The sequence below is a fragment of the Poecile atricapillus genome, chromosome W (assembly GCF_030490865.1).
Source record: "Poecile atricapillus isolate bPoeAtr1 chromosome W, bPoeAtr1.hap1, whole genome shotgun sequence".
Classification (NCBI taxonomy): Eukaryota; Metazoa; Chordata; class Aves; order Passeriformes; family Paridae; genus Poecile; species Poecile atricapillus.
The window spans coordinates 597632-625332 of NC_081288.1; the positions used below are offsets into that span (position 1 = coordinate 597632).

Genomic DNA, 27701 nt, shown 5'->3' on the forward strand with positions numbered 1-27701 from the left:
TGTGAGACACCCTGGCCCAGCTCCACACCTGAGCTGTCTCTGCAGGTGCCTGGGCTGGACCTCGTGGCCCCAGGCAGTGCTTTTGCAGCAGCAGCTGGGGTGGAACCTGCTGCACACCCAGCTGTGACCAGCCCTGTGCACAGAACCCCACAGGTGGGGCAGGACCTGCAGCTTCTAGGAAAAAACAGGGATCTCAAACTGCCCTTCACACCTTACTGAGGTGCCACATTGTCTTGGTTTGAGACAAACTGGGAGACTGATTTATTGCTGTAACACACACCCATCAGTAAGGAATGGCTTGGGCTGGGAGGGACCATAAAGCTCATCCAGCTCCATGTCCCTGCCATGAACAGAGATGTCACCCACTACACCAGGCTGCTCCAGGCCCATCCAGCTCAGCCAAGGAAACTGCCAGGGATGGGGCAAGCACCTTTGGAAAAGCAAAAAATCACTTACTGGGTATTTACAAGGAAGAGAAATAGAATAAAAAACCCAAAACAAACCCACTTTGATAAGAGCCCTCAGAGTTACCTGTGATATTCCGTAAGACTTCCTTGGAGACCAAAAATCAGTTCTGACACTGTCTTCTGCATCAAACACCAAGTGTTTCAATCTCAGGTCTCTGATAAAATTTGCTGGACAGCTTTAGATTCACACAATAAATCCTCTGTCTCCTCAGTGGGCTGCCCAGTCTGAGCACCTGTGCTCAGGTACAGCCTCGGGACCACGTCAGGGTGACACTCAGCAGGAACCTGAATCATGGTGGCTGTGAGCTGATGTCACTCTGTGACAATCCTACTGTCAGAGTTCTCTGCACTGGCAATGTTCAAAGGGACAAATATAACCATTGCAAGTGAATAGGAGAAAACACCAAAGCTTCAAAAATGGCAAGCGTGAGCCAGGCATAATCAGCTAATGAAATTCCCAAGGAATATCCAAAAAGGAAAGTGCAGCATAAAAGAAGAAAAGTGAAAAATAGTAAAGTTTAATAGTTACAAGAAAAACACACAGCTCTAAGCAAATCCTCCAATAATCAATGAAACAACTGATAAAGCATCAATAAAATATCAACAGCACGGGGGACAGCAGCTCTCAGACCTGTGTGAAGACACACAGGATCCTGAGCAGATCCACTCGACACTGCTGAGGACAGGGACAGCAGTGATGTCCTGCAAATCCCTGGATCTGTACCTGGAACAGAACAATGACCATTTGATCCCAGAAAGGAGGAGGCACCACAAACGCAGATGAGTTTAACCACGGCAGCTGTGGGCAGTGCTTTCTGCCACAGAGCATTGTCAGGCACTGCCCAACAGCTCACAGAGCTCTGGGAGCACCTGGAGAGTGCACCCTCCCCTGGAGAGTCCCTGCCTTGGCTCTGTGAGGTGCCAGGGCACTGGTGAATCTCAGCTCAGTTTTCCTGCCCCAAGCACAGCACACCTTCCCCAGCCTGAGCATTTGGGACTGCCCAAAGGAAATTCCCTCAGTACAAGGCACTGTAACTAAAATGGCAGTACTGTAAAGAGTCTGTAGGGAGACAGCATAAACAGACTGAAACCCCATCCAGGAACACACCTCACACGGCATCACAGAGAGAAACACGTATCAGCCTGCCAGGACTTGGCTCTGTACCTCCCAACTGAGTCCTCCTGCACCACCCTGTCATCATTCCATCACACATCTGGGTAATTCAGTGGCCTTGTCCATCCCATTTCCCAAGGACATGGAATTGTCCTGGTGCTGTCAGGCCATGGTCACTGAGGGCTTCAAGTGGTCTCACATGAAGAGCTATTGGCAAAGATGCTCATTTCCCAGCCCAGCTGAAGGTGAGTACAGACAGGACAGTTCATCTTGCCCTGCTGATACCTTTCTTCCTGCTCTTTTTCCTTCTTTTCTCCCTAAGCACTGTGGGAAGAGCCAGCAGGGAGAACCCAAGGCTTCCCATCAGCAAACTCAGGCCGATCCCATCTGGCACAACCAACCCATCCTTCAGCTGGCCCTTGAGCAACTCACCTGTCCTGTTCACACCCAAACAAACTCAGGGGCCCAGTGAGCTGCATGGCCAGACTGTCAGCATGAGCACTGCTGGGGGAATTCTTCCTACAGCGCCCCAGCATCCACCTGTTACCCCAATAATCTGATCCCAGGTGGCACAACCTCATCCCAGGCAGCACAACATGCGTGAGGCTTTCCTTTCCCACAGTCCCTGAAACACGGCACAGCTCTGTGTCTGGTGCCCCAAGAGAATGCCCACAGGTGCTGCCAGGCCAGCAAACCAAACCCTACCAGGGGTAACTCAGGTCACGTCTGCCTCCTGTGCCCTGAGCACACGGTGCACGCGCTCCTCGGGGCTGTAGAACAGCTGCCCGCGGCGGAGCCGGGGCTCGTCCTGCTCGTACCAGCGCCGCTCATCGAACTCGGGGAAGAAAAAGGCAATTTCTCTGCTGGCTGAGGCAGGTGAATCTGTCAAAAGACAGGGAAAAGCAATGAGAGATGCCAGTCTGCCACCATAAACACATGCTGGGCTTCAAAGGCACCTGGCGAGGTGTGTGTGGGGTCTGCAGAAGGGAACAATTCATTCAGTTGGAGCCCCAGAAATAAAGCAAAGGCACACAAAGCACCATCATCCCGGCCTCCCCAAGAACCACCCAAGAACTGCAGACCTACCTGAGCCATGGGTCGTGTTCCTGGTGTCTGTGAGGCCATAGGCACCTCGGATGGAGTCTGGGTCGCTGTGTCGGGCTCGGAACACTTTAGTGGGTCCCATCAGGGATCTCCAGAGAGGGACAGCATTCTCGTGGGCCAGGATGTAAGCCCACACGGGGCCACTGCGGCAAGGGCCCAGAAACAGCAGGAGAAATTATGAAGAGCTTGTTACAAACAGGTTATTCGTCCTTACAAACCCGCACAGTCCAGCTGCCGTGGGCTGTCGCGCCAGACCCTGCCCGTGGGGAGGGGCACGGTCCATCCCCGGCAGCGCGGCACGGCCTTGGCACCGGTGACCCACTGCAAATGATGCCCTCCAGCACCCTCGCAGGGGGCACCCATCAGGTACCGCTGCTGCCAGAGCGGGCTGTGACCCCCGCACTCCGCCCGGCTCCGCACGCTCCAGCGAGCCCCTGCACACACCCGCGCCCGGTACCTGGCCATGAACTCCACCAGCCGCTGGTAGAAGAACCGCCCTGCGGAGAGACACGGAGCGAGTCGGCACCGGCCCAGGGGCACCGGCCCGGCTCAGCACCCCGCTCCGGCAGGCCCTGGGCCCCGCTCGTACCGGCGTGCTCCCGGTAGAAGCGGCGGCTCTGCTCCGGGCCGCAGCGCAGCTCCTTGGCGCGGACGATGAGGAACCGGTGACGGAGGATGGCGGCGTGCACGGCCTGCGGGAAGAGGCGGCGCTGGGAGGGGCGGGACGCGGCGAGGCCTGCTCTGCGGTGCCCTGCCCAGCCCGGTCCCTCCCGCTCCGGTCCTGCCCGGCTCTCACCTCGCTCACGAGCGGATGGGCCACCGCGTCCGGCTTGAGCAGCGCCAGCGTCAGCTGCAGGCGCCGCGGGGCCGCCATGGCCGGGGCAGGCACGGCAGGGACGGGCCGGGAACAGAGCGGGGCCGGGACCGGAACAGAGCGGGGCCGGGGCAGGGACGGCAGGGACGGGCCGGGATCAGAGCAGGGCCGGGACCGGAACAGAGCGGGGCCGGGGCAGGGACGGCAGGGGAGCGGAACAGGGCGGGGCCGGGGCGGAGGCGGGGCCGGGCCGGGGACGGGGCCGGGGCGGGACGGGGGCGGGGCCTGCAGGCGTCGCGCGGCAGCGGGCACGCGCAGTCGCTGCCATGGCGACGGCGGCGGAGGAGCAGGGCCGGGCCCGGGCCGGGGAGGAAGGCCCGGATGGGGCCCGGGATGAGGCCGCAGCCGGTGCTGAGGAGACGGTGAAGATTATCTGCCTGGGCGACAGCGCCGTGGGGAAGTCCAAGTGCGTGGGGCGCAGGGGTCCCGCGGGTTCGGGCGGAGGACGCCGCTGGTTCGGGAGGGTCCCGCGGGTTCGGGGCAGGGGTCCCGCGGGTTCGGGAGGGTCCCGCGGGCTCACGGCAGCACGGGCTCTCTCCGCAGGCTGCTGGAGCGGTTCCTGCTCGATGGCTTGTATCCTTGGGAGCGGGGGAGCGGGGGAGCGGTGCGGGACACGGTGCCGGCCGGGCCCGGTGGCGGCGGAGCGGGGTTTGCGCTTCTCCGTCGGTTCCTTAACGCCCCGCAGCCGCCCCCAGCAGCTCTCCACGTTCGCCCTGACGCTGTACCAGCACCGCGCCCGGCTGGGCGGGCAGGAGATCCGCGTGGGTGAGTGGAGCCAGCCCGGGGGGCTCGGGGTGTTCGCGGGGACAGGCGGTGCCGGGACAGGGAACAGCTGGGAAGGGGAGATCCCCTCGGTCTGGGTCTCGGTTACGTGTTTTGATAAACAACATCGGGACAAATCCGGTGCCCTTCTGTGAAGGGGCTGCGGCATGGGTGGAGGGGACAAAGTGACTGCCATCATCCCCCGGGGCTTGGTGAAGTGTAGGGCACTGTCACCACGATGTCCTGGGCTCTGAACTGGAGAGACAGGGGTTGGATGGATGGTGGACAGTCAGAGGATAAAGAATGGTCTGGATGACCACATGGAGTCACTGGTCAAGGCTCGTTGGGGTTGACGCTGTTCAACATCTTTGTTGTGACACGGACAGTGAATGCAAATGTGGCCTGGCTGGGACATGTCTGTGTTTGGGAAGTTTAAGAAAGTCACTGTCCAGCATGGCTGAAACAGAGTCCAGTCAGACACAGCATCAGTGCAAAGGAATCCCTAGGGAAACTGGCTGATTTGGCTTTGAGGACAGCGCCACACTTGGGTCCGGCTGACAAGAGGTGTGACTTCATTGAGGTGCTTAACTGAAGCTGTGCCAATTTATACAGCAAGCTAGACTCAGATGTGAGCCTACAAACCAGAGTTGGGGAATCTCCACCTGAGCTGCACCAACAGCAAAAAGCATGGTGGTGTCCAGGCTTGCCCCATGATATCTGATGTACACAGAACTTCATGAACTGGGACCTCTTTGCCTCTGGCTGATTTACCTTCAGCACTTCAAAGTGACTCCTGCCCCTGGGAGAGCAGTCAGATGTCTGCAAGAGAAACTGGAGCATTTCCCATGGCAGGGCCCCAGCTGACCCTCACTGGGTTAGAAATCAGCAGTACCCAGCAGTTCCTGGAGTTTTAGGTAGTTTCCCATTCTCATCCCTAGTGACAGAGTGCCAGGCATTGCTACTGCTCTTTGCACTTCTGCCTGTCTTGGTCCTGCTGTCCCGTACAACTCGTGTCACTGGTGTCTTCTCCTTTGTTGATGGCTACTGCCAGCACAGCCCACAGCTGAGCCCAGTAAGGAAAGGTTTGGCACAATTTCTTAACCCTGGAGTGTTTCAGATTGGTGAGGTGAAACTCAGTTTGTGTCCCGGAGCAGATGGGCTGGGCTTTGCCTCCTGGGTGTAAGTTGTGAGAAGAACAGAGCTCAGTGAGATTTGTCATTCTGAGCTGGTTTTGCATTACAGACTTCTGGGACACGGCGGGCCAGGAGCGGTTCCGGAGCATGCACGCCTCCTACTACCACCAGGCCCATGCCTGCATCATGGTGAGGGGGTCTCAGCTGGGACCCATGGGATGTGGGCTCAGAATAGTCTCAGTGACACTTGGCTTTTGTGTTACTTTTATGGTTACACTGCCATGTGCTCCTTGTCTCTTCCAGTGGTTTAAAAAACTTTCCTAGATTGTTCTTTCTTCTCTCACCAGATAAACCCCTGTAGATGGACCTGGTTAGCTCTGGTCTGTCTCTCCTGGTAACACTTTCCTCTATCCCCTGGCTCTGCTGTCTTCTCAATGCCCTCATGTTTGCCCCTGTTCCCAGTTTCATTGGCTCCTCTCCTGCTCAGATCTCCTGGTTTGTCCTGTCACTCTCACTTTCCACTGCTCCTCATCACCTGGGAGCACCAGTGATTTTCACTGGTGGTTTAGTTGTCAGAACAGAAGAGGCCACATCTGATCCTGCTTGGCACAAACTGTTCCCAGTGCCAGCTCCCTGTGTGGGTGGCAGGGACTTACACAGGACACCGTGACAGTGTGAAAGACATCAAGGGGCTGTTTCCTGCTGTCTGGGCATGGGGATAGTGTCCCTTTCTCTTTCACCCTTTCTAATAACACCCAGTTCCCTTTCTCTTGTCTTCCTGGGAACATTATGGATCTTGTCCTTGTATTGGTCAGAGCTGTCGCGGGTTGGCCCCACAGACTGGTCTGAGCTGTCCTGGGTCAGTCAGAGCTGTGCTAGGCTGGCACCAGGATAGGTGGTTCTCTCTTGGAAGGTGTTTGATGTACAGCGGAAGGTCACCTACAAGAACCTGAACAACTGGTACAAGGAGCTGAGGGAATTCCGCCCAGAGATTCCATGCATTGTAGTGGCCAACAAGATTGATGGTGAGTGTACCTTCTCCTCCCAACCTGCCAGGGTCGGGGTGGGATTTGCTCCTGTCTTGACTGAGAATGAATGTCCCTTGTCTGTTGGATCCAGAGGATTTCCTCAGTCCCCCAGGGCTGGGTCCTGTGCTGACGTCAGCTGCTGTCTTACAGGTGCTTGTCCTGTGTCACCAGCAATTAAAAGTGCAAAGTTGATCCATTTCGGTTTTATTCAAATGTTCTTCCAGTTCTGCCATTATCACACTGCCTCTTCTATTCATCAAGAACCCAAAAGTGATTTGAGTAGCACCTGGTCAAAAATGGCAGCAAAAGGAGGCAAAAGCTGTTCTGTGGCTTCCCTGGATCAGTCCAGGATGGCCTTGGTGCTGCTCCTTCAGCGTGCACAGTGTCTCAATGTACAGGCTGACAAAACTGTTCCCCTGGCTCTGCAGGGGGCTGGGAGGATCCCTCCCACGGGGAATGCCAGCCAGCCCTTCCTGATTGCTGGCACTGTGCTGTGGCTTGTCTGGGTCAGCAGGGGCTGCCGTGTCACACAGAAGACACCCACCTTTCTGGACCTCCTGCCGTGTCTTACTGACCATGTCTTCTTTGTCTGCCTCAGCGGATATGAAGGTGACCCAAAAAAGCTTCAATTTTGCCCGGAAGTTCAGTTTGCCCTTTTACTTCGTGTCTGCTGCCGATGGCACCAACGTGGTGAAGGTGAGATGGGCGTTTGCTGGACTTGGTGTCCATGAGGCCCCTTGGCAGCCCAGGGACACGGGGGCTGCTGTGGGCCCAGAGAGCAGGAAACAGCCCATCACTGTAGCTCCAGGTGGCTGTGGAGAGCTGCAGAGGGTCTTTTTCCCCTTGGGATGTGGAACAGTGTCCATCTGCTTCAGAAACCCAATGCCCACGTGCCCCATCCTGTGAGTGACGGGCCTTGTCCTTCCTACCAGCTCTTCAACGACGCCATCAGACTGGCTGTGGCTTACAAACAGCACTCGGGAGACTTCATGGATGAGGTCCTGAGGGAGCTGGAGGTAGGGAGGGCTCTGTCCCTGCTCAGTCCTGAGTCCTGTCAGATGAGCAGTTCTGCCCTTTTTCCCCTGTGGCAGAGGGGGGAAACTGCAGCACGGGAGGCTTTGCCCTCTGCTAGTGATCCTGGGGGCTTTGTGTGCTGCTCACATCTGGGCTGGGAGGAGGGGAGGTGGGAACCATCACAAGAGCTCTCACTGCCCTAGGAGGAGTCTAAAAGAGCCACAGCAGACACAGTTGTTGCAGTCTCTGTCATTTCTCAGCAGTTCCTTGTCCTGTTCCTTTCCAGAGTTTTGATCTACAGAACACAAGCAAGGATTTGTCAGATAAAGGGAAGAGCTGCACTGAAGAGGAGCCCTCATCTGCCTAGGCCTGGACCCTGAGCCTGGTTTTCCCTTGGCTCTGGACTTCTGGGGCCTGCACAGAGCACAGTGATGTTTCTCGTGCTCTAGAGCTGTGGTGCTGGGCAGCTGGGCCTCTTCCCTCCTTGTGGGAGCCTACCTGGGCAGGATCTTCCTTGGCTCAGCCCTCACTGCTGCACATTTCGCTCAGGAGAGGGATGGGAGAATCCGCATGATTCTACATGGATGGTCGCTCATTCCTAGTGCTCCTTTAGGACAGAGCTGGCCAGGAGAACTGAGCCATCTTGCACCTGCAGGAAGGATCCTGCCCAGATGCTGTAGTGGTAGCTGCTGCAGAAAGCAAACACTAAAGGATTTTTTCTACAAGGCTATGATATGGCATCTTCCCAGCATTGCTGCTGTAAGGAGACAGGTCCTAGGTGGCATAAGGCCATGGCCCAGCCCAGCCTGCTGCCAGCTGAGCCGCTACTGCCTCGGTCCACCCATGGCTTCTGCTGCAACATCCCTGGGCTCCCGTTCCCATTCTGCCCTACAACAGCCAGATCCCATGGGCTGCTGAGCACAGGGGGTTTCTTCTCCCAGGTCCAGATGGCTGACACAGGTGGGCCCACACCCTCGGGCTGGTTCTGTCCCAGCTGGTTGGATGTGGCCATGGCTCATGTCTTTGTGTGCATGATGCTGCATTCCAGAGAGCTGGATACACACACAGACAGTCACGGAATCATAGAATGGTTTGGTTTGAAAAGGACCTTAAAGTTCATCTCATACCACCCCCTGCCATGGGCCAGGACACCTTCCACTATCTCAGATTGCTCCAAGCCCCATCCAGCCTGGCCTTGGACACTTCCAGGGATCTAGGGGCAGCCAAACCATTCCTGGGCACCCTGTGCCAGGGCCTCATCGCCCCCTGAATAAAAACTCCTTCTCAACACCTCATCCAAATCTCCCCTCCTCTAGATTGAAACCATTCCTCCTTGTCCTGTTGCAACCTGCCCATGCAAAAAGCCACTCCCCCCATTATTATAACCTGCTTCAGGCACTGGAAGGGGCACTGAGATTTCCATGGAGCCCTCTCTGGGCTGAAGAATGAATGTGAACAGCACAGCAGACTGACAGACAGAGCAGGGACTCTCTGAGCTTGTGGGTGCACTGAGCAGGGCTGAAAACACGGTTAATGACGAATGCAGAAACTTTACTTCAACCCTTCAGTCACATCAGCATTGGTGTGGCCGCAGCGGAGCAGCACGGGCAGGACAGAGAAGCCCCTGGCCCAAGGCTACCTTTGGCCTGGCAGGAAATGCTGTGGTCCACTGTAGCCCTGGGTCCTGCTCATCCTGTTGCTGCTCAAGCTTCTTTGTCCTTCAGAAACTGCAGGAACTCCTGCAGCAGATTCCAGAATTGCACCAGGATCTGGTGTGGGAACAGCACGGGCAGTGACGTGCCCGAGGATGTCACCACTGGTCGCTGGCTGTACTCGGGGGTCAAGCGGATGTGTTCCTCTGGTTCCTCTGGTTCCTCTGGTTCCTCTGGTTCTTCTGGTTCCTCTGGTTCCAGACTCTGCTCAGGGGCCAAGGTGACAACTGGCTCCGGTGCTGGACCGGCTCTTTCTGCTGGGCTCAGGCCCGTCTGGAGCAGGATCCAGTTGTAGAAGTGCTGAGTGGAGGTGTAGACCCCGGGGTGCCTGGCTCTGTCACAGCCTTTTCCCCAGCTGTTCATTCCCACAAGCCAGAAGTAGTCGGCTCTGTTGTCCTTGCAGACGAGGGGACCCCCACTGTCCCCCTGTGCCAGGAGAGAAGATCAGAGGCTGTGGTGGGCTGCTGCCATCCCCAGGGTTTGCTCTTCTCTCCCATCCCAAGGTTTTCTCCTCTCTCCCATCCCCAGGGCTGGCTCCTCTCTCCCAGCCCCTGCCAGCTCTGCATTCCCAGCCTGGGAAGGTTCAGCTCAGGGTTCAGAGCTCTCCTATCTCTGCAGGTGGGTCCCAGATGTGCGGGGGACAGATGTTCTGGGGTCACATCTGTACTTTGGGGCTCACACGGGACAGGCTGGGCTGTGTGTGGGGGCTCCTACCTGGCAGGTGTCGATGCCACCCTGCGGGTACCCAGCACACAGGTTGTCAGCATGAACGGCCCCCGCGTACCATGGGCTGCTGTTGCAGAGCTCCGTGTCCATCAGGTGGACCTTGGACTCCTGCAGCACCATGCCTGTTCCCTGAGCTGTGGGCACAGAAGGGAATGAGCCCCCAGCAGGTCGGTGCCCATCCCCTCCCCTGCCTGGGGTGAACTGCTTCCCCTGGTCTGGCTCAGCCCCTTCCCTGGGACTGCCTTTGCCTCCAAGTGACTCGTCCAGCTGTGTCCAGCTGTTGGCTCTGGGGAAGGGGCCAGACCCATCTCTCCAGAAGCTTCACAGTCATGGAATTGTTTGGGTGGGAAAGGACCTTAAAGTCCATCCAGTTCCATGACCACGCCGCATCCCCCCCGCCCCCCCAGGCATGGACCCCCTCCCCCAGCCCGGGCTGCTCCGAGCCCCGGCCCTGCTGCCATCCCGCAGCTGGACTCTGTCTGTGGCCACTCCACGTCCCCAGGGTGCCCAGCCTGTGTCCCTGGCATGCCCAGCTCTCCCTCAGGGCGCACATCCTGCATGGGAACTCACCTCTGGCAAAGTTCCAGCCGGCGATGTAGCAGGATTTCAGCTCCGAGACCCTGAGCGAGGCGTCGGGCACGCAGCCCAGCTGGATGTAGTCGCTGCACTCCACGGGCTGCTCCAGCTCCAGCAGGGCGATGTCATTCCTCGCCGTGGCAGGCACGTAGTGCCGGTGTACCAGGAGCCTCTGGATGTGTCTCACCTCAGCCTCAGGGCCCAGCTGAGTCAGATCTATGGCCCCCAACACCACCTCCCACGTGGAGATGTCCCTAGAGAGGGGACAGGGGTGACAGGGAGCAGAGCCACGGGCTGCAGTGGCCCAGCATTTCCCTGCCTTCTGCTTCCCAAGGCGGGCAGGGAAGCAGAGAGGAAAGAGCCGGGGTGAAAGTGGCACGTGGTGCTGTCACCTGGGCACCTGGCTGTGCTCTGGGGACATCTCTGTCCCTGCTGTTTCTTACCCGCCCCTGGCGAAGCAGTGTGCGACCGTGAGGACCCACTGGGAGCTGAGGAGGACACCGGTGCACATGTGCCACGTGCCGTTCTCCCAGGTGGCCTGGATGCTGACAATGCCAGGCCAGGCCCCTGGCTGGACACTGGTGCCACCCATGACATGGGACGTGCCAGCAGCAGAAGCCACGGAGCCGTAGTCGAGAACTGCAGAGCTGTGGTCAGAAGCCATGGGCCGGAGCCCACAGGTCCCGCTGGAAGCACAAAGCCATCACTGTTCTGCTCAGGGACAGCAGGGCCAGAGAGCCCCGAAGGGTCTCTGTCCCCTGAGTTATGCCAGGGAAGTCCCCAAGTGTTCCTCCAGCCCCCTCACAGAGCCTGGGGCCACTGACCTGCAGGTGTCCCAGGTGCCTCCCACGGGCCAGGCCAGGGCCAGCAGGATGAGAAGCCACAGAAAAGCCATTGGTGCCAGTGCAGGTGGCAGCAGCCAGAACCGAGGTGTCACCTCCAGTGCAGCCACCGCCACAGCACCCACAGCCTTTGTGGTGCTCACAGTGCCCCCGGCCCAGAGCCGCTGTCACAGAGGGGCTGGTTCTGTGTGCTGGGCATGGCAGGGAGGGGCAGCACAGTCATAGAGACATGGAATGGTCTGGGTGGAAGGGACTTTTAATGACCTCCCAGTGCCATCCCTGTCATGGGCAGGGCCACCTTCCACTGTCCCAGGCTGCTCCAAGCTCCGTCCAGCCTGGCCTTGGACACTGCCAGGGATCCAGGGGCAGACACAGCTTCTCAGGGCAACCTGTGCCAGGGCCTGCCCACCCTCACAGTCAGAAATTCCTTCCCAACACCTAATCTAAATCTGCCCGCCTTCAGCTTAGGGCCATTTTTCTTGTCCTATCACTCCATGCCCTTGTCCAAAGTACCCCTCCAGCCTTCTTCTAAGGCTCCTTTAAGTACTGGAAGGGGCATCAAAGTCTCCCTGGAACCAGCTGTTCTCCAGGCTGAGCAGCCGTAACTCTCTCAGCCTGTCATGCCCTTCTTCCCACCCTGAGTGAACATTTTAAATGTGGTGATCCTTACTGTAAAACAGCACTGCTCTGCTAGTTCACCTACATTTTTCCCTCACACAACAATCCAAGTGAATTTCCTGCTGCCCATGCTATGGGATGAACCCAGGACAGGGGGATTCTGGGCTGGGTTGTGTCCAGCACCCCCAATTCCTTCTCCCAGAGCTCCTCCATCTGCTCATCCCAAGTCTGGATTGATTCCAAAGGTTGCCCCAGGCACAGCATCTGCACTTGGCTTTGTTAAACCTCATGAGGTTCCCATGGGCCACCACTTGAGCCTGTCCAGATCCCTCAGGGAGAGACCTGCCCCACTCATCTTGGTGTGACCTGCAAACCTGCTGAGGGTGCCCTCCATCCCTTCATCCTTGTCATTATCAAAAACATTAAATTCTTCCTGCAGATATGTGATCCCAGGTTCTCCCTTCTCCTCTGGATGGGACATCACAGGGGTGTTGGATGGAGTGTGGCCAGCAGGTCAGGGGGGTGATCCTGCCCCTCTGTCCTGCCCAGGTGAGGTCATACCTGAACTGCTGTATTCAGTTCTGGGCTCCACAGCTCAGTCAGGAAAGACAAGGAGCTGCTGGAGAGGGTCAAGCAGGCCACAAAGATGATTCAGGGTCTGGAGAATGTCTGTGATGAGGAGAGACTGCAGGAGCTTGGCCTGCTTAGTCTGGAGAAGGCTTTCATGCAGTTCATTTCTCTCCTGGATGGAAGGGTGCAACTCCACTGGTCTATTTCTGCTTTGCACTCCCTGATAATCCTCAGCCTCTCCACCTCCTCTTTAAGATCCTCCACCTGTTTACACCACATGCAGTGTTGTTTCCACTCTCCTCCAGTAGTAACTGTAGGGTCAGACACTCCCTGCAGGCAGAGACCTGGACAGCTGCATGTTTCTTGTGGAGCTCTGTCTGGGTCTCCATGCTCCTGCCAGCAATGGCTTTTGTCAGTGTGTAAACTACTGCTGGCTCTAATCAAGTTGGACAAGTGAAAAAAACAATCTCCACCTGAGGTGAGCTCACCTCCAGAGTCAGGAGGGTTGCTGTGCTCTCCTACACACCCTGCTGAACTGCCACGCTGTGCCCTGCTGCTGCTCTATGTCCCATTTCTGGGTCACCTGCTCTGTCTGGAGCCATTCTGATCTCCCACTCTGCTCCTGGCAATGCCCCCTCTGTGCCTGACTGGCTGCCAGAGCTCCTGGGTCCCTGTGCAGCTTTGGACTGCTGCTCACGTGTCCCCACAAAGCTCTCACTTGAGGGGATTGCACCAATCCATACAAATATCTGAAGGGGGATCCCAATCCTCACAAATCTCCCACCAATCCCCACAATCTCCTCAGGGTATGAGGACACTGCCAGTGATGCCTAGTGAGACAGGACAAGGAGTCAGGCCTTGAGCTCAGCAGGAGGCAGAAATTCCCTCCATCATGGAAGGGGTAAGCCCTGGGACAGCTGCCTGGGGAGGGTGCACGGTGTCCCTCCATGGAGACATCCCAACCCCCCTGAGCAAGTGTCATCTGCTCCAGCTCACCCTGCATGGGCAGGGGTTAGGCTGGATCATCACTAGAGGGCTCCTGGCACTCAGACTGTTCTGGGATTCTGTGTGTGATAAATGTGTGAGTGTGTGTGTGTGTGGTATTGAGACTGAGGGTCTAGAGGGTTTAGGATTTAATTGATTAAAGATATAGTTAACCTAAAAATGTATACTTGTTTTTAGAACGTTAGGCACAGTAGAAATCACATATTGTGTCTGTAGCTGTGTGTGACACCAGTGTGACACTTGTGTATGTGACATCTGTTACAGCTGTGTCCACCTGTGCCCACCCTTGCCCACCCACCACTGCAAGTCCTGAGCACAGCCATCACCCAGGCCCCCCAGAGATGTGGGCTCCTTCTCAACCCTCCCCAAGCTTTGGGGACCCCCCCAAGGTGTTACCCCTGTCCGCAGGGGCACAGCAGGGGCTGCTGAGAAGGTGTGGTGGGCCATGGGGACATGGAGGGTGGGAGCAAACATGGGGGCAGGGCTGGGCAGATGGGGCCCCCAGACCCCCAGACCATTGCCCCTCAGGCCCTGGGGATCACTGTGGGGGGGCAGGAGCTCATCCCTGCTGTGGGTGGGGATTATGGGGGGTCTCAGGGTGCTCCTGAGCCTTCCACGTCTCTGTAGCCTGAGCCCCACTGTATGTCCCTGTGCCACATCCCCACGTCGCCCCATATTTCTGTCCCTCCCACACCCCCATCCCCCACAGAGCAGAGCAGAGCAGACAATGAGTGGTGTCAGCACATGTTGGGGACACTGTCAGGGAGAAACACGGGGGACACGAGTGACACGTGGGCACTGGGGGACAACAATAAATAACATTCCCCACAGGTTCTGCTGGGGTGAGGAGGCTGGGGAGGAGCTGGGGCAATGGTGACAAGGTCACAGTGACAACTCCCAGTGTCCTTGGGGTGCTCCTTTGCCCCCCCCTCCCCAGCTGTCCCTCCCTGCCTACAGGCAGGATCTGGCAGGATTCAGCAGGATACGGTACTGCCACTTCCCCATGGTGGGACACGGCTGAGACATAGTCACGGGTCACGCACAAGGCTCCCGTGGCTGCCCCAGGCACCCGCAGAGTTCCCGGTGTCACCCTCAGACCCACGGGGCACCCACAGCTCCCCAGCACCCAGAGAACACCCTGGGAACCCTAGGGACGCCCCAGCAGCACTCTGGGATGGGGACTTCTTGGAGAGAGGGCCCCAGGCATAGGGCACAACTGCCCCAGGTGGGCTGGGGGCCCCTGTGTGGGTTTTTTTCTGGGGTGGAGACTCCCAGGCCTGGCTTGGGACCCCACGGGGCCCCAGGGGCTGTTCTGGGGTACCAGGGAGGGCTATCACAGGTTGTCAAGTGTGAAGAAGTTAGGGGAATGGTGGGCGACTGTTTGAGGGTGCTGGGAAGGTACCGGGGAGTGTTTGGGATTCCCTGCTGCCCGTCACCCGTGGCTGGGTGCAAAGAGGCCACGGGCACAGGGTGAAGGGGACAGTTTGGGGGTGCTGAGGAGGTTTGCACATACTGGGGGTACCGGGGGAACTGTTTGGGGGAGCTTAGAGAGAGATTTGGGGCAGTGTCGGGAGGGGTTGGGGTATCCCGGGGGGCTCTATCGCAGCTCATCCGGTGCGAAGAGCCCCCGGGCGCGGCGCAGCACCGAGTCCCGGGCCGGGTCGTAGGGGTGGTCCTTGGAGGGGATCTCGAGCACCGCGGGCAGCGCCCGGGCATGGGCGGCGACTGCCGGCCGGATCTGCTCCGCCAGGGCCTGCGAGATCAGGATCATGCCCACGTCCTCCCGCGCCAGGAAACCCCTGCGAGCAGGGAGAAAGGGACAGTGAGGGGACACAGAGGGGACACCAGCGAGGTGGGACGCGCTCCTCGGGACCCCCTGGATCCCCTGAACACTCCTGGCACCCTGACCCGGGACTCCTGCGAGCTCTCTCTCCCCTCCAGGAACTCTGTGACCCCCCCGAGATCCCAAAACCTGCCTGGATCCTCCTCAGAGACCCCACTAGGGACTCACAGGACCACCACAGACACCTCCCTTACCTTTCTGACCCCTCTGAGACACCCCCAGACCCCTCCTCAGACCGCCCCGTGCCCTCCCGGGCCGCCGCCTCCCCCCACACACACCGGAACGTCTCCTCGATCTCAGCCAGGCTTGTTTCCTTCTCCACCACCAGGAAGTTGGGCCGCCGGTGCTTGTCCAGCTCCCCGATGCCGCCCAGAAGAAACCCGGTCACCGTGTCCTCGTCGCCCATCACCGCGATCAGCTTCCCGCGGCCCGCCATGCCCGGGGGCCGCTGGGTACGGAATCCACTGGGATGGCGGCCCCGGGGCCGCTGCCGGGACCCGGCGGGATCGGGACGCGCCGCCGGCAGCGGCTGACGGGATCAGGAGTGATCGGGAACGAGCGGGACCCGCCGCCGCCTCCGGGCTCCGGCTCCGCCGCCGCCTCAGGGCTCCTCCGCCGCTTCCGGGCTCCCGAGCGGCCCCGCCCACCGCTGCCCCGGCAACGCCGCGAGGCCCCGCCCACCGCCTCTAGGCCCCGCCCACCACGGCGAGTCCCCCGCCCACCGCGGCGAGTCCCCGCCCACCGCCTCGAGGCCCCGCCCACCGCCGCGGGAGGAGCCACGCCCAGCCGGGCCCGCCCCTCACGCCGGCCCCGCCCCGCGATCGCGAGCATGCGCAGTGGGACGTGCCCTTGAGGGGACGCGGGGCGCTCCCGCACACAGCGCCCCCTAGCGGGCGGCGCGGGCCTCGCAGGGCAGGCCGGACCGCACTGTTCGGGACCCCCTGAACGCCCCCGGGCCCCCCACAGCAACTGCCGCTCTCCTGCCATGGAATCCCCCTTGGACCCCCGCACGACCTGGCCATTCCACCCCAGACCCTCCCAAACCACCTCCAGTGTCCTGTTCCAGACCCCACCATCTCAGACCAGGACCTCCTAATCCCATCCTGCAGCCCCCGGAATCCCCCCCGCCTCCCCCAGGACCAGGATATCCTGCTCTGGACCGCCATCATCCTGTCCCGGATCCCCAGAACCGCCCCCTGACACCCCGGAATTCCGCTGTCCTGCTCAGGATGGCCCTACACGTGGTGTCCTTCCCCGGAGTCCCCTTGGCACCCTCCCAGCCCCACTCTGCGATATTTCCCCTGTCATCACTTGGACCACTCTTCCTCTCCCAGTGCTTTATTGATAGGCCTGGGACCCCCAGGGATCCCCGGGGGGGTCTCAGGCCGCAGTGACACGGAAGGGGCTCCCTGGGACGTCACGGTCCCCCCAGCGCAGCAGCAGCACGTACTCGCCACGCTCCCGCACGCTGTAGGTCACCGTGTAGATACGGTTCCCCTCGTGCTTCACGTGCACCTCCTCACACGGGGCCTTGGGGCCGTGCACCCCCACCAGCAGCATGTTTGTGCCTGATGGAGAGACACAGGCAGGGTGAACCCTGAGCTTGAGACCGCAGCTTCACCCCAAACTTCCTCCCCTGCATCCCAGACCCTCCATCAGACTCCCCCACTTACCCACCCCATCCCCTCCCAGGACCCACAGGCCCCATTTTCACCTAGCCCATCCTTTCTCAAGACTCACCCAAATTCTCTGAACACCCCACAGACCCACAGACTCTCCTCCAAGTCCTCGAAGGACTCCCATGGGAGTCCCTGGACTGCCCTGCTGAGCCCCCATCTGCCCTTCCGAGCCCGTGACCCCCCAGCCACCCCAAGCCCCCAGGACCCCCCGGGCCCCTCACCGGCCTTGCTGCAGTCCACAGTGAAGTGGTTCTTGTGGCCCAGGCGGGCGGCTGCCAGCCCTGGCCCCCGGGCCACCACCTGCCCAGCATCCGATGGGGCTTTGGTGACACCCCCAAAGGCGGGGGGGCCCCGCGACCCTGCCCTCACCACCGGCTCCACCAGCACTGTCGAGGTCTCGTGCAGACTGTGTCCCCCTGACAGCCGTGGGCCTGGGGAATACCGGGGAACATGGTCAGCCCCCACCATGGGGACACCCCCATCACACCTTGCTGGGGGGATATGAGGACACTTTTCGGGGACAATCCCTCCTCCCTCTGGGACCCCCATCATGTCATCCTGGGGCTTCTACACCACATCACCCCCAGGATCCCTTGTCACCACCCTAGGAGTCCCCCAACTGATGTCACCCTGAGGGACCTCCAGGATGACCCTCCTGCAACCCTCCCCCATACCCATCACTGACCCCTTGTCACCCCACACTGGGGACCCCCACATTCTCCTGCCCCAATCTCCCTTATCCATGCCCCCCATACCCATATCTACCCCCACCCCACCTGTACCAGTGACCTTGGCCTTGAAGAGGCTGCCCGTGATGTGGTGGGGGTCCCGGGATCCCCACTTCCCCCTCAGTTCCCCTGTCCCCACTAGTTCCCATGTTCCTCTTTGTCCCCATGTCCCTCCCCACACCCATGTCCCTTCCCATCTTCAGGTCCCCCCCCATTCATACCAGTGACCTTGGCTTTGAAGGGGCTCCCCACGATGTGATGGGGGCCCCCATACTTGATGGAGATGAGGTAGTTGCCAGGGGCCATTGGGGTGTAGGTGACACGGTGGCCCTCGGGGACCTCAGTACAGTCCAGCTCCACTTTGGAGGGTCCATCAATGGTGACAGCCAGTGCTCCTGCCCCTGCATTGGCTGTCTTCACCAGGAACTCTGAGGGCACCCCTGGGACACAGACATGGGGATGGCATCACGGAGGGGACACTCGGACACCATTGTGGTCACATGTGGTCACCCATGGCCACATTCCCATTATGGCAGCTCCCTTGGCCACATCTCCATCGTGGCTCTGTCCCCATCACCGTTTCATGGTCATGTCTCTCCTGCCACCACCACAGCTGTTCCTCCATCCCCACCCTCCTCCCACAGCCATGTCCCTGTCCCTGTCTCCACAGCAGTGTCACCTGTGCGGCCACCCTCGAGGCCCGGCCCAAAGGCAGTGACGAGCCCAGGGTCCCCGGCCTGGCTCTGCTCGCCCACGCGGATGTTGAAGGGGCTCCCGGGCACGTGGCGCCCGTTGAAGCGCAGGTCGATGGAGTGGACTCCGTTCTCACGTGGCAGGAACCCCAGCGCGTACCGGTCTGGGGGGACACAGACATGTCACCGTGTCCTCGTGTCCCCATGTCCCCACAGCTCTGTTCTTGCCCAGCAGGAACCCCAGTGCATACCAGGGGGACACAGACATGTCCCCATATCCCTGTGTCCCCATGTCCCCACACCCCCGTGTGCCCACACCCCACACAAGAACCCCAGTGTGTACCAGTCTGGGGGATGTCCTGTGTCACTCTGTCCCCATGTCCTGTGTCCCCATGTGCTCAATCCCCATGTCCCCACATCAGATGTCCCCGTGCCCCGTGCCCACAACCCCCACATCCGCAGACCCGGTGTCCCAGTGTCCCCGTGGTGTCCCCGCGGTGTCCCCGCGGTGTCCCCATGTGCCCTCACCGCTGTCCAGCTCGGACACGTAACACTCCTCCACCACCCCTGCAGGCGTGTGCACTTTGGCATCGATGACGCCACGCGCCCCGTTCAGCTGCACGGCAAAGGACGCCGGCTGGTTCACTGCCACCGTCTCCTGTGGGGACACCACGGTGGCATCAGGGACAAGGGGGGCAGGGGACATCATGAATGAGGCCAGCTGGTACACCCCAGGGAATGGGGGGACATGAGGGGGGTGGAGGACACAGTGGGGGGGGCAGGGGGACACCATGGGGCCCAAGGGTGACACAGGTGTGCAAGGTGGCCCAGGATAAACACAAGGGACACAGGGGTGGCACCAAGGAGGGTGCCAATGGTAACAGGCGGGAGAGGTGGCTCCAGGGAATCCCAAGGGTGACAAAGGGGCGACACAGTGGTCCCAAAGGTGACATGAGGGAGGGAGAAAGAGGTGGCCCCAAGAATGGGAGGGAGGGAGGGAGGGAGGGAGGGAGGGAGGGAGGGAGGGAGGGAGGGAGGGAGGGAGGGAGGGAGGGAGGGAGGGAGAGGTGCCCCAGAGGGTCCAAGGGTGCCACACACAGTGGGCATCTCAAGCTTGCAATAGGGGCTCAGAGCAGTCCAGTTGTGACCTGAGGACCCAGGGGCCATCTGTGAGCCCAGGGGCTCCCCAGGGTGTCACAGGGAGTGTCCCCAGTACCTGCAGGCTGGTGACAGTGAGCCGTCGGGCGTCATCGGAGTGGGAGGCAACAGGGACAATAAAGGGGCTGTCAGGGATGTGCTCCTCGTTGAACTTGATGGACACCTCGTAGTCACCTGGGGGACATGGGACAGTCACGTGGGGAGCCCCCACATGGGGACAGCTTCCCTTGGAAACACTCGCGTGTGGGGACACCCATGCACGGGGACACCACTCACAGAGACACCCTCCCCTGGGGACAGCTGTGCAGAGAGACACCTTTATCTGGGGACACCCTCCCTGGAGGACACCCTTAACCGGGACACCTTTGCATGTGGGTCCCTCCTCACATGAGGCTGAGCACCCTGGGGGACATTAGGGGTGGTTGGGGGGGTTGAGGGTGTAGGGGCACAGCCCCCCTCACCTGGCTCCTGCACCAGGTAGGAGACACCACAGGAGCCGTCCTTGCGGTCCTCAAAGGAGATCTCGGCCTTGCTGGGCCCCTCAACAGCAATGGAGAGTCCCCCCGCGCCAGCCTCACGCGTCCAGATGCTGAACTCAGCTGGGGGGATCACCAGGGTCACCCTGGCCCTCAGTGGCACCCCAGGATGGTGACACCCAGCACAGACCTGCACCCACGTCCCCAGAGCACCCAGACTCCCCAACAGCACCCACATCCCACCCATGGCACACAGACCACTCGTAACAGCCCCCCATTGCCCCCACACCCAGCTGTACCCAAATCCCATCACAGCAGCCAGAGCTCCCAAATTTCACCAGCACCCCCCACACACGTAGCACCTACCCCCCATTGCTGCCCACACCCCCACAGCACCCAGAGCCCCCCACATCCCCCCAAGAGCATCCACCCTGCATTGCCCTCACACCCCCATCACACCCACACCTCCCCAGTCACCCCAGAGCCCCCAGGCCCCCGTCATCCCCCATTCCTGGCAGAGCCCCCGTACCTGGCGTGCCGGCCACGGCGCGCTGCAGCCCGGTGCCCCCTGCGCGCACCTTGTGGGCGCCGCCCTCGCCCAGGGGCCCCACGGTGAACTGGAAGGGGCTCCCGGGCACGTGCTGCCCCCGGAACTTGACGCTGACAGTGTGGGCACCCGTCTCCTGGGGCACGAAGCGCACGCTGTACACCCCCGCGCCCCCCGGCACCACCTCGGCCTCGCGCCGCTGCCCCGATGGGCTCAGCACCTGCGCCGACAGCTCCTGTGCTGACGCCTCGCCTGCAGGCACACACCGCTTCACCGTGGGCACCCCAACACCCCATCGGCACCCCAATGTCACCCCAACACCGTATCGCTAGGGCATCCCAGCTCCTGCACCATCACCTCACCTGCAGGCACACACCATGTCACCCTGCAGGCACCTGGGAACCCCAACATCACCCCGCTGTCACCCCAGCACTGTGCCACCATGGCACCGCAGCACCCCATCACTATATGGCACACTGTCATCCTGTCACCGGGGCACCTTGTCACCACATCACTCCACCATCCTATAACCTATAATCACCACCCTACACCCCAGCCCCTCTGCACCCCATTTCCTTATCACCGTGTCACTATGGCACCCCAGCACCTGTCATCAGGGCACTCTGTCACCCTGTCACCAGGGCAGTGTCATCCTGTCACTGCAGCATCCTGTCACTCTGATAACAGGGCACTGGGGTACCCCTTTGCCCCATCACCTTCTCACCATCATCCAAAGAGCTCCCTGGCACACTAGCACCCTGCTACCCCACCACCAGGACACCCTTGTCACTGTCATCCCACCACCCTGCAGCCAGTGTGCCCTGATGCCCAAACACCCACCAGAGCACACACTGGGTGCACCCCACCCTGCGGGCGTGCCCCTCACACACGGGACACGTGCACTTGGCAGCGTGCACGTGCACACATTCACACACATGTGTGCACACACATGCACCCGTGAGACTGCACGCTCACGCTGAGCGCACCCATGGCCCTTTGGGCTGAGCACACACCCCTGTAAGCAGGTGTGCAACTGCTCGTGCAAAGAGCCAGCATTGCCCCCCACCTGGGCACACATCCCCGTGGGAAGGGCACCCCCCATCATCACAGCAGCCCCCACACGTGTGCCAGGGCGTCTGTCCCAGCTGTGTCCTGAGCACACGCAGGTGGGCCTTGGTGAGAGCACACCCAGCCCTGAACAAGCGCACTCCTGTGGCAAGTGTGCCCAGCTCTCACGCAAGCCCACTTCCCTGCACCCCCAGCCCTTGTGCCAGCACGGTGCCCTGCCCACACACCTCATGCACCCCCAGCCCTCGTGCAAGCACAGCTCTGTGCAAACACACATTGGTACTGCAGAGCACCCAGTCCTTGAGCAAACACTTCCCTCATGCACACCCAGCCCTGGTGCAAACCCGGTGCCCGGCCCCAGAACACCCAGCCCTGGTGCAAACAGCCCCCACGTGCCAGTGCACCACCCGCTCGTGCAAGCACAGTGCCCTGCACACCCAGCCCTCGCGCACACTCGCCCCTCGTGCACACCCAGGTCTTGTGCAATCCCCCTTTGCTGCACACCCCCCTGCACACCCCCCGCTGCAGGACGCACCCTCGTGTGCGCGCGCAGGGGCTGCGAAGGCGCCGATGCCCTCGCGGGTCCCGAAGGCCCCGAAGGCACCGAAGGGCTCCGGGGGCGCACGGGGGAAGGCGCCGCCCACGCGGGTCGATTCTTCCACGTGCACCTCACGCGTGGTCTCGCCGCCACGCGTCTTGCTGATCTCCGTGCGCTCCGTGCGCGTGTACGTGTGGCTGCTGCGCGTGAACGTGCGCGTCAGCCGCTCCTGCGCCGACACCATCTGGAACCAGTTCCCTGGGGAACGCCCCACGGGGACACAGAGGGACAGTGCAGACACATGGGGACACGTGGGGACAACAGGGTGCGGGCACAGGTTGGGGGAACAAAAAGGGGCGCAGAGGGGTGATGGGGACACAGGAGGATACGGACAGACATGGGGATGAATGGGCACAGGGATGGATGCAGTGATGGGGAGGAGACGTGGATGGGTGCAGACACGGAGGGATGGAGACAAGGATGGACACAGGGATGTGTGTGAATCGTGATGGGTGGAGACATGGGTAGTCACAGGGTTGGAAGTAGAGGATGGTGCAGGGAGGGGTGGACACAGGGATGGATGTGGCAATGGTTGCAGGGATTGATGGAGCCAAGGGTGGATGAAGCCAGAAATGGACACGTGGACAGATGTGTGAATGGACACACGGACGGACATGTGGACGGAGGTATCAGTGGGTGGTAGCATGCACAGAGGGATGCATGGACACAGGCACACACACAGAGGGACACAGACATGGACACAGACGCACAGAGGGGAGAGAAAGAAGGAAGGAGAAATCAGACTGGAGTGGCTGAGATGTGTCTCCATCCCCATGGCCCACAGAGCAGAAGGAGTAAGAGGATTAGGATGGAGAAGGGGGAAGAAGAGGAGGAAAAGGGGAGGATGAAGAGGAGGAAGAGGGGAGGATGAAGAGGAGGAAGAGGGGAGGATGAAGAGAAGGATGATGGAGGATGAAATATGGAGAAGAGAAGGAAGAGGAAGAGGAGGAAAAGAGAAGGAGGAGGGAGGGTAGGAGGAGGAGGAGGAGAAGGAGGTGAGAGGAGAAGGAGAAGGAGGAGGTGGGAGGAGGAGCAGAAGGAGGAGGAGCAGAAGGAGGAGGAAGGCCAACCCTACCTGGGATCTTAAGGTTGAGGTCGCAAGTGCTGCCAACAGTGGCGATGGAGGGTGCCTGTCGCCGGCGTGTGATGCTCTCCTTTATCCGCCCCTCACCAGTCACCTTCACCGTGAAGGGGCTCCCTGTGGGACACAGTTACCTCAGGGACCTGTCACCCCCTGGGGGTCCTAGCACCCCTCTCCACCACAGCCCTCTGTCCCCCCATGTTTCTCCAGGCCCCACCTGGGACATGTTTGTCAGCAAACTTGATGTTGATGATGTAGTTTCCGGGCTCGGTGGGGCAGTAGGTGACTTTGCAGGTGCCATCCTCCATGTCCTCACAGTTAATGTCCACCTTGCTGGGGCCCTCAATGGACAGGCCCAGCCCGCCGTAACCTGGGGGGCCACGGGGACATGATCAGAGGTGTCTCATGGAGGCTGCCCCTGTCCTGCTCATGGTCACACCGAGGCCACAAGCCCAAACTGTCCATGGTCACCATCCAATCCCAGTCATCAGCCCCATCGTGGCCATGGCCATGCCATGGTAACCACGGTGTCACCCTCTTGGCTGCACCATGGGACATGGCCACCACTCTATCCTGGCACTGGTCACACCATGCCCATAATCATGGGCACCACCCCATCCTGTGTTTGCCACAGCCATGGCATGGCCTTAGCCACCTTCCACCTGGGCATTGGCTGTGCCATTACCATGGTCACCATCCCATTCAGATGATGGTCACACCATAGCCACCACTACATCCTGTGCTGGCAGCAGCTTTAGCATGGCCATGGTCCTCAAATCATCCTGGCTACGGCCACACCACCACCACAGCCACCATCCAACCCCAGCCACAGGGACCATCCTGCCTTGGCCATGACCATCAGCACCCTGCCTTCCTGGCCACATGTAGCCTTGGCCACCATCACGTGTGGCCATTGTACACCACAGCAATAACCATGGCCACCACCTCATCCTTGGGTGGCTATGACCAACACATGGTCATGGCCATCACCCCATCCTGCCCTTAGCCATGGCTACCACCTCCCCCGTGGCCATCCCCCACCATGGCCTCACCAGCACTGCGTGTGTCCACGATGAACTCGGCCACCTCAAAGGTGTGGCCCTCCAGAAGCCCCTGGCCCCACACCTTGACCCGGCCGGCATCACCAATCTCTGACTGTCCCACCAGGATCTTGAAAGGGCTGTTGGTGACATGCTGCCCGCTCTTCCTCACACTCACCACGTGCTCGCCCACCTCCTTGGGTGTGAATGAGATGCCTGGGGAGGACAGAGTGGTCACACACCACCACCAGACTTGGCCACTACCCATGTACCATCCCCATCCCCATCCCCTAGCCACCACAACCAGCCCCTGGCCACCTCCATCAGCCCCTGGTCACCATCCAAGTCCCCTAACCATGGCCACCAACCCCCTGCTGACCCAATGCCACAAGGCCACCCATCTCTGTGACCCCATAGCTCCACTGTTTCCCATCCCAACAAGTCCCCAGGTCCCACATCCTTCTCTCATGTGCCCGTTCTCCTGTGCCCACATCTGCATGTCCCCGTGTCCCCATAGCGTCCCCGTGTCCCTGCACACCGATGTGGCGGTTGGGCAGCCTCTTGAGCAAGCATGGCTCCTCGTTGCCCGACGGGGCACGGATGGTAGCCGCCAACAGGCTCAGGTCTGTCTCTGCGATCTTCAGTGACACATCAGTTGAGGTGCCCACATTGAGCTGGGACGTGCGCATGGAGTCATCCCCTGCAGAGATGCCATCAGCAGGGATATCAGCTCAAGGTGGATGACAAGATGGATAGGATCCCAATGGTGATGGAACGATATTCCCAAAGCCCCACAAGGTCCCAATGGGCATATGGAGAGGGTCCCCAGAATCAGGGGTCACCCAAAGATGTGTGAATAGTGTCCTCAAAGCCATGGTTAGAGTCCCCACATGGTCTGCATGATCTTGTGATGGGGTGCTCAAAGCTCCACAACATCCCCATGGCTGTGGGTTGGGGTCTCCAAGGCTTCAGAGTGTCCCCAAGGCCATGGGAGGGGGAATCCTGGTGGCCAGGGTTGGACAAGAGACACCACAGCTGTCCCAGCGGCCATGGGGCAAGTATGCCAATTAGCCCACAGGTGTCCCCATGAGCCACCAGTGCCCCCATGGTCACACAAGTGCCCCCACAGCCTCCCAGGTGCCTTCACGACCATGACTCCGCAGATGTCTCCATGGCCAACCAGGTGCCCCCATGGTCATGTGGAGATCCCAAAAACCCCCAGAACTTCCCCAGACCCCACTGTGCCCCCAGCCCATCTCACCAGTGATCTTGGCAGTGAAGGGGCTGCCCGGGATGTGTTTGTCATCAAAGCGCACAATGATGCTGTAGTCGCCAGGGGCTGTGGGCAGGTAGGACACGGTGCATGTCCCATCTTTGTTGTCCTGGCAAGTGATCTCCGCCTTGGAGGGACCTTCGACCGCTAGCGACAGCCCACCTGTAGGCACAGGGGCTGTCAGAAGGCACCGGACAAGGGGCATCATGAGGCACCAGGGGTCTCCAGTCCCTGCTGGTGGCACTGGGGGGGTCCCCATGACCTCCCAGCCCCCTTTGGCCATCACTCACCCTCGCCAGCATCCTTGGTGACAATGGTGAATGTGCATGGCTTGTTGACCATCCCATGGCTCAGCCCAGGCCCATAGGCACTGACATGGCGTGGGTTGATGGCATCCACATAGAACTGAAGGGGACTCCCTGAGGACACAAGGGACAGTGGTCAGAGACCCATGGGGACACCCCAACCTAAGGGTGACCAACCACGGATCCCACAGAGACAGTCCACAGGAACATTCCACACCATGGTGCATGCCTGACCCACTGGAGTCTAACCGGGGCAGAGTTGTATCGGCCTTCCTCAGCCACCTCCCAGTGGCTCCCAGTGCCTCCCTGTGGTCCCCAGCCCACAGTGGCTTACCAGGGATGTGGTTGCCATCATAGCGAATGTCCATCTCATGCAGCCCCTTCTCGGAGGGGGCGTAGTGCACTGTCACCGTCCCGTCCTTGTTGTCCGTGATGTTGGGCCGCGCTGTCTTCCCCGAGGGCATTCGCACCTCACCTGGGGGTATTTTGTCAGTGGAGGCACCAAGGGGGGGAGGGTTGGTGCCTGAAGGGGTGATCCCTGTCCCCACAACCCTGCACTGTACCTGTGATCTCACCCTTCTGCACCGTGAAGGGGATGACGAGGTTAAAGGGCCGGAGGTTCTCAGTGGTGGCTGGGGGCTCCTCTGTGGCCTGATCGTGGGGAAGAGAGGGAGGGTGAGAACTTCATGATGGGCCCCCAGTCCCAACATGGCCATAGAGGGGACATGAGAACCCCCATGGTGGCCTCCCGGCCCTGTGATGACCCTCATGACCTCCAAACCCCATCATGTCCACCATGATCCCAACCTCCAACACCCCAACCCTGGTCCCACGGTGCCCACCATGGTCATCCAGCCCCACAGGGCCCACCATGGTCTCCCACCTCTCTCAGCTCCACGATGGACACCACTGTCCTGACACTGCCCCACCATGGTCCCCCAATTCCGTAACTCCCATCACGGTCACCCAACCCTGCAGTGCCCATTGTGCTCTCCATGCTGACGCTACTCTCTGTCCCTTGGTGTCCACCATGGCCCCAGTCCTCTGTCTGTTGGTGTCTACCATGATGTTCCAACCCCGCCATGGTTTCCCGACCCCATGGTGTCAACCTGGTGTCCCATGGTGTCCATTGTTCCCTCGACTCTTTGCCCCTTGGATCCAACAGTTTCCCAATCCCACGGCCCCGCCTCTCTGCCTCACAGCACCCACCATGATCATCTGACCCCACGGTGCCCATCACTGTCCCAACTCTCTGCCTCATGGCACCCACTATGGTCTCCCAGTTCCATGCTTCCCACACCATGGTCTCCCAAAGTCTGATCCATGGTGCTCATCACAACCCCCCAGACTCTCAGTGCCCGCCCCAGTGCCCCACCCACCATGACATGGAAGGGGCTGTTAGGGACGTGCTCCCCGCCAAAGCGGATGGTGATGACGTATTTGCCGGGCTCAGGTGCAGTGTAGAAGATGTCAAAAGTGCCATCGTGGTTTTCCACCACATCCACGTCCAGCTCAGCACCATCAGGCGTCGACACCTTGCAGGTGACCTTGCCCTGTCCCGCTGCCTTTGCATCCACAGTGATCACGGTCTCCTCCCCAATCTGGATCGTGGGGCCCAGACAGGCACCTGCAGGGGAGGGTGGGGTCAGGACCATGGGGGGACTCCAA

At 60.2% G+C, this 27701-nt stretch overlaps 5 protein-coding genes across 6 annotated transcripts in view; 1 reads left to right on the forward strand and 4 right to left on the reverse strand.

Moving 5' to 3' along the window:
• Positions 1 to 969: 969 nt before the first annotated feature.
• LOC131592271 (nucleoside diphosphate kinase 6-like) lies at positions 970 to 3559 on the reverse strand. The gene is made up of 6 exons (XM_058863676.1): positions 3482 to 3559; positions 3275 to 3377; positions 3143 to 3182; positions 2668 to 2828; positions 2287 to 2463; positions 970 to 1191 (listed from the first exon to the last, which is right to left on the reverse strand). Exons 1-5 carry the CDS (start codon positions 3557 to 3559, stop codon positions 2297 to 2299), a joined length of 549 nt encoding a protein of 182 aa, XP_058719659.1. The 3' UTR covers positions 970 to 1191; positions 2287 to 2296.
• Positions 3560 to 3819: 260 nt separating this feature from the next.
• Positions 3820 to 8220, forward strand: LOC131592305 (rab-like protein 2A). Its single transcript, XM_058863721.1, has 8 exons — positions 3820 to 3965; positions 4103 to 4132; positions 4245 to 4324; positions 5564 to 5643; positions 6368 to 6479; positions 7081 to 7178; positions 7415 to 7498; positions 7783 to 8220. The coding sequence occupies exons 1-8, from the start codon at positions 3826 to 3828 to the stop codon at positions 7861 to 7863; spliced, it is 705 nt and encodes a 234-aa protein (XP_058719704.1). The 5' UTR covers positions 3820 to 3825; the 3' UTR covers positions 7864 to 8220.
• Positions 8221 to 9108: 888 nt separating this feature from the next.
• On the reverse strand, positions 9109 to 13415 carry LOC131592363 (acrosin-like). The gene is made up of 5 exons (XM_058863821.1): positions 11335 to 13415; positions 10954 to 11196; positions 10505 to 10764; positions 9923 to 10068; positions 9109 to 9634 (listed from the first exon to the last, which is right to left on the reverse strand). The coding sequence occupies exons 1-5, from the start codon at positions 11403 to 11405 to the stop codon at positions 9200 to 9202; spliced, it is 1155 nt and encodes a 384-aa protein (XP_058719804.1). The 5' UTR covers positions 11406 to 13415; the 3' UTR covers positions 9109 to 9199.
• An 844-nt stretch (positions 13416 to 14259) lies between these two features.
• LOC131592333 (V-type proton ATPase subunit F-like) lies at positions 14260 to 16044 on the reverse strand. Its single transcript, XM_058863759.1, has 2 exons — positions 15667 to 16044; positions 14260 to 15344 (listed from the first exon to the last, which is right to left on the reverse strand). Exons 1-2 carry the CDS (start codon positions 15822 to 15824, stop codon positions 15143 to 15145), a joined length of 360 nt encoding a protein of 119 aa, XP_058719742.1. The 5' UTR covers positions 15825 to 16044; the 3' UTR covers positions 14260 to 15142.
• A 666-nt stretch (positions 16045 to 16710) lies between these two features.
• The window catches only part of LOC131591578 (filamin-C-like), a 30954-nt gene continuing 19963 nt past the window's right edge, over positions 16711 to 27701 (reverse strand). For both annotated transcript variants that reach the window (XM_058862403.1, XM_058862402.1), the window contains 18 exons: positions 27413 to 27660; positions 26597 to 26684; positions 26368 to 26508; positions 26019 to 26147; positions 25717 to 25890; positions 24994 to 25155; positions 24468 to 24671; positions 23633 to 23785; positions 23410 to 23532; positions 22272 to 22532; positions 20651 to 20920; positions 20107 to 20244; positions 19704 to 19819; positions 19016 to 19145; positions 18475 to 18651; positions 18017 to 18235; positions 17289 to 17498; positions 16711 to 16956 (listed from right to left, as the gene is read on the reverse strand). In XM_058862403.1, the coding sequence (XP_058718386.1) occupies positions 16769 to 16956; positions 17289 to 17498; positions 18017 to 18235; positions 18475 to 18651; positions 19016 to 19145; positions 19704 to 19819; positions 20107 to 20244; positions 20651 to 20920; positions 22272 to 22532; positions 23410 to 23532; positions 23633 to 23785; positions 24468 to 24671; positions 24994 to 25155; positions 25717 to 25890; positions 26019 to 26147; positions 26368 to 26508; positions 26597 to 26684; positions 27413 to 27660 (3131 nt within the window). In that variant the 3' untranslated portion in view covers positions 16711 to 16768. The remainder of the gene's footprint in view (positions 16957 to 17288; positions 17499 to 18016; positions 18236 to 18474; positions 18652 to 19015; positions 19146 to 19703; positions 19820 to 20106; positions 20245 to 20650; positions 20921 to 22271; positions 22533 to 23409; positions 23533 to 23632; positions 23786 to 24467; positions 24672 to 24993; positions 25156 to 25716; positions 25891 to 26018; positions 26148 to 26367; positions 26509 to 26596; positions 26685 to 27412; positions 27661 to 27701) is intronic.